At 30.7% G+C, this 12,639-nt stretch overlaps 1 protein-coding gene across 3 annotated transcripts in view; it reads right to left on the bottom strand.

Moving 5' to 3' along the window:
- Positions 1-12,639, bottom strand: part of krz (beta-arrestin protein kurtz) — a 71,966-nt gene that overhangs the window by 49,405 nt on the left and 9,922 nt on the right. For 2 of the 3 annotated variants that reach the window (XM_068359254.1, XM_068359253.1), the window contains exons 2-8: positions 11,108-11,178; positions 9,516-9,607; positions 8,304-8,494; positions 6,643-6,821; positions 5,990-6,125; positions 5,278-5,362; positions 4,847-4,919 (exon numbers count right to left, since the gene is read on the bottom strand). In XM_068359254.1, coding sequence (XP_068215355.1) covers positions 4,847-4,919; positions 5,278-5,362; positions 5,990-6,125; positions 6,643-6,821; positions 8,304-8,494; positions 9,516-9,607; positions 11,108-11,139 — 788 coding nt within the window. In that variant the 5' untranslated portion in view covers positions 11,140-11,178. The remainder of the gene's footprint in view (positions 1-4,846; positions 4,920-5,277; positions 5,363-5,989; positions 6,126-6,642; positions 6,822-8,303; positions 8,495-9,515; positions 9,608-11,107; positions 11,179-12,639) is intronic. The other variant, XM_068359255.1, reaches the window with a different exon arrangement.

Here is a 12,639-nt window from a genome sequence, read left to right as displayed (position 1 = left end):
CTTGTTTCCTTTCCTTACTGGGCTAGTTTCCCTGTTGGAGCCCCTGGGCTTATAGCATTCTGCTTTTCCAACTAGGGTTGTAGCTTAGCCATTAATAATAATAATAATAATAATAATAATAATAATAATAATAATAATAATAATCAAGCACTAGTGACCTGCCGTCTACATTTATAGCAAATAGTACCTCCTTTTCACAAACATGTGCAGTCCTAACCTATCATTTTTCTTCCGATTTAGTTTATATACATTACTAAACCTCGGTATCCTTCTCTTTCTATATGAAATAATGGTGCCTGTTGCATATTTTGAAAACTATCTTGTTAATATTGTATTAAGGGTCAGTGTAAACACATCCACTGACCTGGTAGTATGTCTATAATACATATGCAATGCTTGTTATCAAGATCAAACAGTTCAGCTCCTAGCACATTCACGATCAGCTTCATGCATAAAATCACAAAAGGAAAGTCTTTCCATGGAAGGCAAACCATTCTAAGCATTAAAATACAATGCTGCAAGGGAAGTGTTAATGTTGCAAACATTGCAGTTATTTCTTCATATTTAATACAATTTACAAAAACCTTACAAATATTCTTTTCTGCTGTGGAAACATTTACGAGCTGCAAACGTACTCTGACCTAATAAAGCATTTAAGATGGTTGAAATCTCCCCCATTTTCTAAATCTGATTCATGTAATAAAAAAGGAAGCGGGGTCACAAAACTAATCCATACAATGTACTGTAAAAAGTAAACTACTTTAGACTAATTGTTGTTGTTTTTCAAGAACAAATCATTAACAGTACCACAATTTTCCATCTCTTTCTGGCCTTTTAATTATAAAACATAAAAATGCCAAATGAAGAAGAAACTCCTGATAATATGATTTGGTTAAATTCAATATTCTCTGCTTCCTGTTTTATATGAAGATTTTACGATACTAATCCCATTTTTTTCCCTTTAGAAACAATGGTTTCAACAACAATGAATATTTCCCTAACCTTCCTACCAGACAATGGCTAAAGAAAACATAAAGGAAAAGACATATATCATAAACTTTAATCACTGAAAAGTAGAATTATTTTTATAACATTTGAACCTGAAAAGGAAAGTTTGTTAAGACATCTACCGTAACAGTTCCCTGGCGCAAAACTGTTCTAGTTAATGTGACTACACAGGACGTCTGTAAACAAGACAACGTTTTAAGCTGGAGAAAATCTATTTTCTAGAAAATAAACATTGAATGTTAATTCCCATGTGTAATATCCATTGTACCTCGATGCGCATTTGCATATCGATCGTTGATTATTAAATATCATATGTTCAAGACTTACAGTCCTGACAAGGGCAAGTAGGCCTATAAAATTCAACGATGTCACAGAGACAATGTCAATAAAAATAAATTTTGATTCATAGCTATGGAATTATAATGACTATTCAATATCAATAAGGCAATATTTCCCTTATATTATAATCAATCATACTTGGTTATACTAAATAAATTAAAAGCGTATTCATCTCAAGAAAATAAATACAAGGTTAGTGTATTTCACTTATTGAGTTGAAACATTCTTAAGCTACTGTATATTTTCCTTTCAAATCCTTGCTATTATTAGAACATTTCTCTTTACTGCCTGTCTACAATTCTTTACTATATCATAGAATTTTTCAATAACAAAGTAAAATAAAAGTCAACAAAATTACTACCGTATTAACGATAAAAAGCACTAATGCTCCCAATAAAATATTTTTATATTACAAACTATGGTGCACTTTTAAAGACTTCAAAGGAATATTCCTAACTGTTCTATATCCAATCAATCCTTTTGCATGTCCTGCCTATTTACGCAAGATTTCTGCACTTCTCTCCAAACAGTTTACTAAGCATTAAAATAGTCCATTATTTTACGTTTACAGAAGATCCTCAACTTACAAACTCAATTGGTTCCAAGATGCTATTAGTAAGTCGAATTGTGTTAAATTTTGCCTTAGGGTAGGCCTAACCTGAATCCCATGTCCATGATTTCCAACTGGAGGAAAAAAAAAAAAAAAAAAAAAAGTTGGGTTTCATGTGAAATAATTGTTAGGCTATTACAAATGTCATTTTGCTTTCTATTTACATGATACAATATTGTATTGTTTTCTTACAGTATTTCTTCATCTCATCTTTGTTATTTTCCGTTGGATTTGTGCTTGTATCTCCTATTTGCAAGTTGATGACCAGATATGTGGACGAATGTACTCGAAGGACCAAGACTGAATAAAAATACAATTGAAGAAGAGCATTGCCAGGCCTGAGTAGTGACCTCACTTCTACCAGGAAAGACAAGAGCTATACTATATCAAGCTTCTTTGAGTGTCTACAGTCACCTACTTCAAATCTATAGTCTGCCTTTTCGGAGAAGGCAAAAAAAGCTTTTTTTTTTCTTTATACAGTTATGAGAGTTTGACTTTTTTGTGACTTTTATACCAGATATGATTTGCCCAGCCTCTTTTTATGTCTTGAGGCAACTATCGTTGGATGGAGTTAGGAAATCTAATTTCTTTATAGTCTCATGAAACGTTCTAAGCTTCACTAATGTCTAGTACATGAAAACATAGCGCTGCTGTAATTAGTTGCACATGAGCAAGAAGTTACAAAGATAGTACACATGGAGAAATTTTATGAAAAATCTAAAAATTCAATTTTCATTAAAACTCATCGCTACAACTCTAACTGCCACAAAATAACTCGCATCGTTCAAGCATTTAGGATTATCATCAGCAGTCTTTATGTCAATCAAATATCATATTATAACATCAAAGGGCTATATATACTGTGTAAACTAGTTTATTACTTTTCTGTAAGCTTTTTACAAAAAAAAAATTATCTACTGAAATATACTCATTAGCATAAGGAATTACTGTACTGTATAGTGCATAGTTGATGTTGATTTACTCCTCTATTGATAAAATTAGGTCTTAAGGTATAAGCATTCTTATTCTCTATGGACAAAGACAGGAAATCTAAAAGTTCTAAATGTCTGATTATAGATAAAAATGTTCTACAAGATCCCATTTAATTAAACGTTGTACTGTACTGGATAATCTATAAAAGATATGAGAGCATGGCTGATTGATTGACTTGTCTATAAAGCTGGCACCCTAACAACAACGTTATTAATATGAAAAACTGCAATAAGAAAAACTACCGATCCAGTGGTAATTTCACCAATTGTAACTACTGTAATTGGGGCAACTAAACCTTAAGTCACAAAACATGTGTGTTATTATATAAATAATTTTCTTCTATTGTCAAAATGAAGAGAATATGAAGTAAAGCTTCTTAACCCTTTTACCCCCAGGCTATTTGGATATTTCCAACCCTTAACCCCCAGGGGTTATTTTTTTTCAAGCACATTTTGCAGTATATTTTTTAAAAATTGCTCTAACAGCCTTAATTTTCGTCATAGAGAGGGCAGGTTGGTCTCATTCTCTTGGAAAATGCCTGAAGTTTCTCAAAAAATTATCAAAAATATAGAAAAAAAAAATTTAAATATCAGTTTTTTGCAAGGACGTACCGGTACGTCCATAGGGGTAAAGGGATGTGTTTTGTGAAACGTACCAGTACGTCCTTTGGGGGTAAAAGGGTTAATATGAAGAACTGCAATAGGAAGCGATGGAAAAACTGCCAATCAAGTGGTAATTTCACCAATTGTAACTACTGTGATTGGGGCAACTAAACTTAAGTCACAAAACAGGTTGCAGCATGGTGTGTTGTTATATAAATAGTTTTCTTTTATGGTCAAAATGAAGAGAATATAAAGTAAAGCTTCTAAAGACTCAGATTAACATATAATCTAAGAACATTACAGGTGGATGGGGTTAATAGTTTATATTCATATACCTTGCATATAACTTCCATTTCACCGTTTGGAAAAAAATGAGTAATTAATTCTGGAAATATCTTATCTATCTATCTATCTACCTTGGCACTTCCCATCACTTTGGGAGGTAGTCGATATAAAAAAAGAACAAAAGTGGACTTTTCTTCTCTTTGCTCTTCCCAGTCTGACGAGAGATTCAGCCGTGTTTGGCTGGTACTACTAGGGTGCCACAGCCCACCCTTCCCCTTTATCCACAACAAATGAAATTTCATATCCTGACTCCCCTACTGCCATTACTTTACAGCGTATCTATTTGTAAACGATGGATCATAATATATGATTTTAAAACCCCTACCACTTGATACTTCTTTAGTGACCCTTGTTTAATTACTGTATACAGTTACTCTTATCTTATAATACTAGTATGATTATCTTAACATCTTATGTGCTAAAAATAAGGCTTTAAGCAACAAAAATTTTAATTTTTTGTATAGTAATGCAAATATCTAACAATATTAGCCTACATTTCTAGTACTCAAGCTTTCATTGTGCTAACACATCCTAGAAAGAGTGCTTATACCTTATGTAACAACCAAATTTAGTGAGTTTCAATTTTAACGTCAAAGAAAACCTTGAAAAACTCAATATCTCAACAATAAATCTCCAATTACATATTCACATCATCTAGTTATTCATCAATGATTCTATTTTACCATTTAAATTTTCATAAACAGATTTAGTTTTCTGATTACCAGGACATTTGTAAGACTATTTACAAAATACAACACTGTGGAAAGCTTGCCTTGAACCAAGAAACTTTGATACTTGGAGGATACCACATGAATTTGGTAAAATAATTTTCTATACAGTACAGTAAAGATCAATAATACTCAAAAAATATTTTAGGTGGCAAAGTTATTTTAATATTTTCAAAGATAGGGTCTTCAAGGAATAAGGGGTGTGTGCAACTGTTACTTACTCACTATCCGTCTCAGCTACTGTACACTTGTACTGCGCCGTGGAAAACAAGCAAATATCTGCAAACTGTCGGACTGAAAAGCAAAAGAAATCAACACGTTCAGCATTTATTAAATTGAAAGAACAAAAGTGAATTAAATTAACCAAATATGATTTAATGAATACTCATAACATTGGAATCTGACAAAAACAAATTGGTTTTGGTACAGTAATTTAAAATGACAAAATAAATCTTCAATGGACCTGATTTAATAGTGCAGGATCATAAGTCCAGATCTTTGAAAAATCCAAGATTTCACAAAGTTTTATAATAGATTAGTCTATGTCCAACAATCCTATGGTCTAAAGCCATACAGAACCTTCCAGAGTGGCCTTTGGTATCTCCAAATGAATATATATCAGTCACTGAAATGAGTCGGAGATTGTACTTACTTGTAACTTTAATTTTTTTGACACTTTTATTTGAATTATTCTGTATATGGACATTGACAGCTACTGTTTCTCCATGATAGTACAACTGTTGAGAAAATAACATAAACATTATAATATAAAATAAGAAAAAGTTATTCTCATGATTATTTTTAATATAACATTAATCTCACATCAAAATTATTGTGATCTAATTTTCCTATATCTATTGGCAAATATTGTCACCCTCATAAACTAATTGCCTAAGTCATTTTCTCCACTTGTTGGGAAATAAAAAAAACCTTCTCATTTCCTAATTCTTTATACCATTGTATTGAGCTTCAATTAACAAATTCTAATTCACAAATTCTTCTGCTAAGAATTTGTGAATTGAAACTCAAGACAATGATATAAGGAATTAGGAAATGAGAAGGTTTTTTTTTGAGTTCCGAACAAGTGGAGAAAATGACTTAGGCAATTAGTTTATGAGGGTGACGATATAATACACTGAAAACTACAAAGGATGCATACATTAATATATAAGCACTATGCAACTGCAAATACCCAAAAATAATTAAATTTTTAGTTAATTTTCATACTGCACAGTGAAATACAGTACAGTACTAATTAAAAAAAATAAACGAGACATTATAACCAGTAAACTATATAATCTTCATCCATATTTTTCAATAAATCAACTTGAAACAAAGTCTCACAAGAGATCTTGGTGGCTTACCTCCTTATCTAGAGAGGCTTCAAGGTGCAACTTATTTGGAGACATCATAAATTCTTTGCTTACTTCTACACTGGGCTGATCTCCTTGCTTCATGGGAGCATACATTACTTTTCTTATGGCCAGACGTACGGAATTCCTGTAAATGTAAAAGATTTCAGATGTAGACCTTCCCTATAGATGGCTACTCCTTCCAAAGGCATCAGGCTACAAGCACAGTAAAGCTTTATATTTCATGTTGCTAAAGATGTACTGCCTTCATCTGCCCTAACTAGCTCTTCACATTTTCATTAACCATTCCTATAGCAGAGCTGTTTGGGATAGCTGATAAATAGATCCTACACTTATACTTTGGAGGACTTCTCTTGATATAATAATGAAAACCTTAGTCATGAAAAAAAACATCAAAACAGTTGTGACAATTGAAAATATCACAAGTATTAATATGTGAATAGGTATATATAAAGAAAATAAAGTACCAGATAATACTATATATACATAATTCTAGTCAAACTAATTTATAAATGGAACAAAATTCAGTGAGTTCCAATCTCAGTTGCTCTTAAATAGGCAAAATAGTACTGTATTGGCTATAATTTTTGCCATAAGACTAGAAAATAGGCATTACACCATAAAATACATTACAATATTCATACCTTTTATGGGGTTTATCATCAACATTGTCCCCAACATATGCCTTCAGCTCATAGTCAACACCACAGGGTTTTCCCATATCGCCTGGTGCAGGCTGCAATGTGACTGAGGCCGGACAATGAGGAGGGAGCTCAAAGAAAAATGGGAAGGCATTGGGACCTAACTTCTTAATAAGACGTTCCTGAAAAAAAGAACACATGCTTTTAATATTGACTTGTTATGAAAGGTACATATTTTACTATTTTCCTTCAACACAGCAATGTTAATTTTCTTTGAAGGAAATCTTCCGCAATATTCCTTGATGCATAAGTGAGCAGGCTGAACAACCTTTCCAAATGTGATCCCAACTTCACGGCACTATATGATGCTGGATCTTGAAAAAATAAGCTTTTTGGTTTCAAAAGTAAAAACTAGATTTTTAATGTAACTTCATTCTATGATATGGGTACAGTGTACTATAAACATAATTATTACAGATTTGTTAGTATTATGAAACCAACAGGTTAATTTCAAGATTTTCATCAGGCTTGTCCAATGAATTTGTTTTTGAATGGGAAGGGAAAAATAGTGGAGGGTAGGGTTTAAGAAGTTGGACAGTTAGGTAGGAATAGTATAGAAGTTTTACAGGGAAGAAATTTAAAATTAAAGGCGGCAAACAACATACTTGGGGGCCAAAGAACACTGCAAGGACAAATAGTATGTACTTTTACATTTCACTACTAGTACAGTATTGTACGTTAAGTGCAACACAGTATACAGTACTGTATATCAAGACAATTTAAAACTAATTGCATATTTTCCACAAAAAATCACTTTGTAGGAGGCTATAATACTATACAATACCAAGAGCAAGTTGAAACATTGTTTCGATGAAGTGTTTATGGCAAAGTTTATTTTCCCCTGATAGGAAAGAGCTGAAAATAATTACCTTTACAGCATCACTAATCATAATTTTCTTTCTCATTCATCTTAAAAGCCCTTCCAAACATTTTTGGAGCTCAGATGGCCTATTAAATAAAAATTGGAAATTGGAAGCCAATTATCATAAAGGAAGGCACACAAAGAGGGGAAGAAGTCAATAATAAAATGGATGTTTTCATAGGGATGTGAATATTAAAAGTTATAAAAAAAAATAATAGGGATGTGAATATTAAAGTTATTAAAAAAAAAAAAAATCTTGAAGGCTTAAAGGCCCCTCATGAATGGCAGAGGTAAGGGACAGTGACACTGCCCTATCGAGCAGGACAATGTCCTTGAGACTGATTATATATACATAGGATCAGCGACCAAGGGCCCACGCCCTTCTCCACCCAAGCTAGGAACAAGGAGGGCCAGGCAATGGCTGCTGATGACTCAGCAGATACTTATAGGCTCCTCCAAACTCCCCATCCTTAACTCATAAGGATGGTGAGGTTGCAGCGACCAAAGAAACTAACAAGTTTGAGCGGGACTCGAACCCGTCTGGCGTGTTCACCAGTCAGACGTTACCCCATTGGTCACCACAACCCTTGTTGGCATTTCATTCTTCTAACCACAGTTTCCATGTACGATATATAAAAAATATGCGTCATAGAGGACAATGAGGTCTTTGGGGGCTAAAGGGTTAAAACAACTGCTTAATTTAAACATCATAAACATCAAAGGAAAATAAAAGATAACTTACTTGTAGTCTTGTGAGGGGTCTCTTCTGAGCCGGATCAAGGGGATATATCTGTTCTGAAGCGAGGTACAAATCTTTACGAAAGGTCAGACCCAGCACGTCTAGATCTTCTCGTCCGTAGCGGAAGGCGGCCAGGACATGGCCAAAGACCTTCCTATCTTTCAAGTATTCTGGATCAATTAAAACTACGCCATCTGCAAAGTAAAAGTGAAAATGCAAAAGTATGACAGAATTAACGCTAATCTTAACCCTAAGTTTGCACATGGTTGTCACTTGGACTACAAATATGCCTACGGTCTAAATTGATTCTGGGAAAGGCTAGGTGGTTTCGAGTGGTTTTCTAGTTTACATTATTTTTGGATGATTTCAGTGCTATCTCTAGTTTATTTCTTTCAGTGTGTTTTATTTACCAGTATGTTATAATGTCTTATTTCAGTCTAAGAAATGTGCCCAAGAGAAAACAAGGACAGTCAAGAGATAAGGATATCACAGAACAGTACTGTACAGGCAATAAATCCAAACTGTTCAAGATTATAATAACAAAGGAGGCTACAATGATCAGCCATAGCTGTCCATTTTATAAAGTGCTTCCCTTTTATGATTGCCCCACCTTATGTGAGGCTGAATCTAGCGTTGACAGTCCATTGACAGTCCGTCAGACTTTGTAAAGGTAAGTTAACAATTGTATGAAATTTAGATCTTAAATGTTTTATACAGCATAAATGAACATTTAACTAACTTCCTATGTAATAATAATGCTGTAATCCACTGCATAAATGCAAAAGCACCTCACAATGTTAACCAAATAAGGAATATAATTATGCACACATTATCGCATTTTATCAAATGTGTAAACATTCTATAACATAATAGAAGTAGAAAAGCACTCTGATAGTGCAGACCTCCACCACGGCAGCTTATATCTTGATTTTTTGCTGGACCTTAACCTTTGACCTAAGATTTTCAAAATTGAATCGCTTCCACGTCTCATCATAACAATTAATCCATAAAAATTTCACTACTCTATGAGCAAAATTGTGATCAAGAGGTTGTTCACAAATAAATAGACAAACAGGGGCAAATCCATAACCTCCTCCCAACTTCATTGGTGGAGGTAATGAGACCCATACTTTTCAAGTAATACCACATAAGATAGTATAGACTTAATTCATTAGAATAATAATAAATAAACAAATAATGAAATACAAAACTTACCTATTGGATCAACATGTGTGATGTGGTCAATGAAGTCTCTTTTGCCCAAATATACCGTTATTTTTCCATTTGGCGAACTCTTCTTAAATACTCTGTAACGAGAAAATAAAGTAATATATTTGAATAAATATTTATCATGAATTAAATTGTAACAGCCATTGAGAAAATAAACAATTTTTACATTTTGTTATACAGTCATCACTGCATTACGACAGATCGACCCCTTCTTAATATCTAGTTTAATATCTTTCAAAATAAACTAAGCATCATAAGAAATATTCAAATCTTGCTGCTGCTTGCAAGGGAAATTTTTGCTTAAAAAGTTATAAAATTTGCTTTATTCTTAATATGAAAAATTATCAACATTAAATATTATGAAACATGTTTATCTGTTCAAACTGAAAATTCAACCTCCCCACATTTAAGACTCTTAATGTGAATAATAGGTGCAATACATTTCTAAACATAGAGTCACACACACACACAACTATATATATATATATATATATATATATATATATATATATATATATATATATATATATATATATATATATATATATATATATACAGATACATCTATATACTGTAATATATATAAAAAGATGGATATATTATATATACAAATATATAAACAATATAGACTATATATACTGTATACATACATATATATATATATATATATATATATATATATATATATATATATATATATATATATATACATATATATATATATATATATATATATATGTATATATATATACACACACATATATATATACATATACATCTACAGTATATACTGTATCGTATATATAAATACTGTAGATAGATAGATTATATATATATATATATATATATATATATATAATATATATATATATACTTACATATATACATCTACAGTATATACTGTATCATAAATACAAATAGATAAATAGATTATATATGTATATATACAGTATAAATTGTATATATATATATATTTGTGTATATATATATATATATATATATATAAATTATATATATATATATATATATAAATTATATATATATAATATATCTATTTATTTTTATTGATAATACAGTATATATATGTATATGTAAATAATTTGTATATATAGTCTATCTATCCATTTATAATACAGTTTATATAGATGTATTATATATATAAAAAGAGATAGGTTATATATATATATATATATATATATATATATATATATATATATATATATATATATATATATATATATATATATAAGCTTTACGGTATATTATTATTATTATTATAATTATTATTACTTGCTAAGCTACACCCCTAGTTGGAAAAGCAGGATGCTATAAGCCCAAGGGCTCCAACAGAGAAAAAATAGCCCAGTGAGGAAAGAAAATAAGGAAAAACTACAAGAACTTTAAGAACAATAATACCATTCAAATAAATTTTTCATATATAAACTATGAAAAACTTGAACATAACAAGAGGAAGAGAAACAAGACAAAGACAGAAAATTTTGGTTAGAGAGAGAGAGAGAGAGAAAGAGAGAGAGAGAGAGAGAGAGAGAGAGAGAGAGAGAGAGAGATTCTATTACCTGGTGCCTTGTCTTTTGCTGTTGTCGTCCATGGTGCTCGTAAAGTCGTCTCATCGGCTGACCGTGTCCTTCTGAAAAAAAAAAAAAGATAAATGAATCAGTTTTACTGAAAATTTTATTTTCAGTTTAGTGATACACTCATTAATTTATTTATTTTATTATATAGTAATGACGAGAATATGTTTGATGTCTTTTTCGGAGCTGGAAATTTTCCCTTGATATTTCGACCATTTTATTATTTAAATTATTTTTATTTCATTCAAGTTATACAAATTTATTGACATTCTCTACCTTTCATTTAAAATACTATAATTAAATTTATAATGATAATTTTCACCTAAACGATTAAATGGTTTATATACATAATCAATTGTCTTTATAAAAGAGGAATTTGTCAAGTTACAAATATTTAATAACATCCACTACCTTTTATTTAAAATATAATAAACAGATTCAAATGGTTTTTTTCTGGATGATTAACTACATCATGTACAAAATCAATTGCATTTATAAAAAATAGCTTTCATAGTTGAAGAAATACAAAGGATGGCATATTTACTGACTGACACTACCTGACCACTTCTTCATAACTAACATATAGTTTAAGGAATACATTTTTTACACATTAATCTTCGCCTCACTATTAAACTTATTTTCCAGTTTAATTCATATATCAAAAAGATATATTGAAAAAAACTCTTCCTAGCTTACTGCAATTCTACTTGTATTTTTTCCCTAGCTACTAAAATAATTATTTTTCACCATATTGTGGGTTTTTTTCCTACTTAACCTTTATCCAGATTCGTATATTCTTCCTATAAAGAGACAAGCAAGAACGTTCTTCCTGGATTAGACTCCAGAACACGACTAAATGGGTAAAAAAATCAATTTCATTACTATACAATAAATAGTCAAACAAACATTAAAAACAATTAAAACACATATCTTTAAAAAAAAATCCAATCATCAAAATTATATCCTAAAAATAATATCCTTAACAAGAACCATGGAAAGAGGATAATTACCATCCTCATACCGTCTCTCAAGAGGAAAAGCTTTCTCAAGTATATAAAATCGATGACTAAAGAGTGACATTACCAGTGAAATTACAAGGGTCGGCTGCGCTGCCCTCCACAAGCCAAGGGTCACACTAAGTAGGACAAGTTTGGCAGTGGTAGTCTCTTATAACTCATCGGTTGTTGTCATTATACGTAAAGTTTAATTAATGATAAAATCATCTTTCGAAAGCCTACCCAATTCAATTCTACTCTACGTAATAGTGAGCAAATGTCTGGCTTTTATATATATATATATATATATATATATATATATATATATATATATATATATATATATATATATATATATAAATGTATATATTTATACATATATATATTACATATACAGTATATACATATATATATATACAGTATATATAGATGTATATTATATATATAGATGTATATTATATATACATATATATATATATATATATATATATATATATATATATATATATATATATATATATT

The sequence above is a fragment of the Palaemon carinicauda genome, chromosome 35, assembly GCF_036898095.1.
Source record: "Palaemon carinicauda isolate YSFRI2023 chromosome 35, ASM3689809v2, whole genome shotgun sequence".
Lineage (NCBI taxonomy): Eukaryota > Metazoa > Arthropoda > Malacostraca > Decapoda > Palaemonidae > Palaemon > Palaemon carinicauda.
This window is presented reverse-complemented; position numbering and strand designations above follow the sequence as displayed.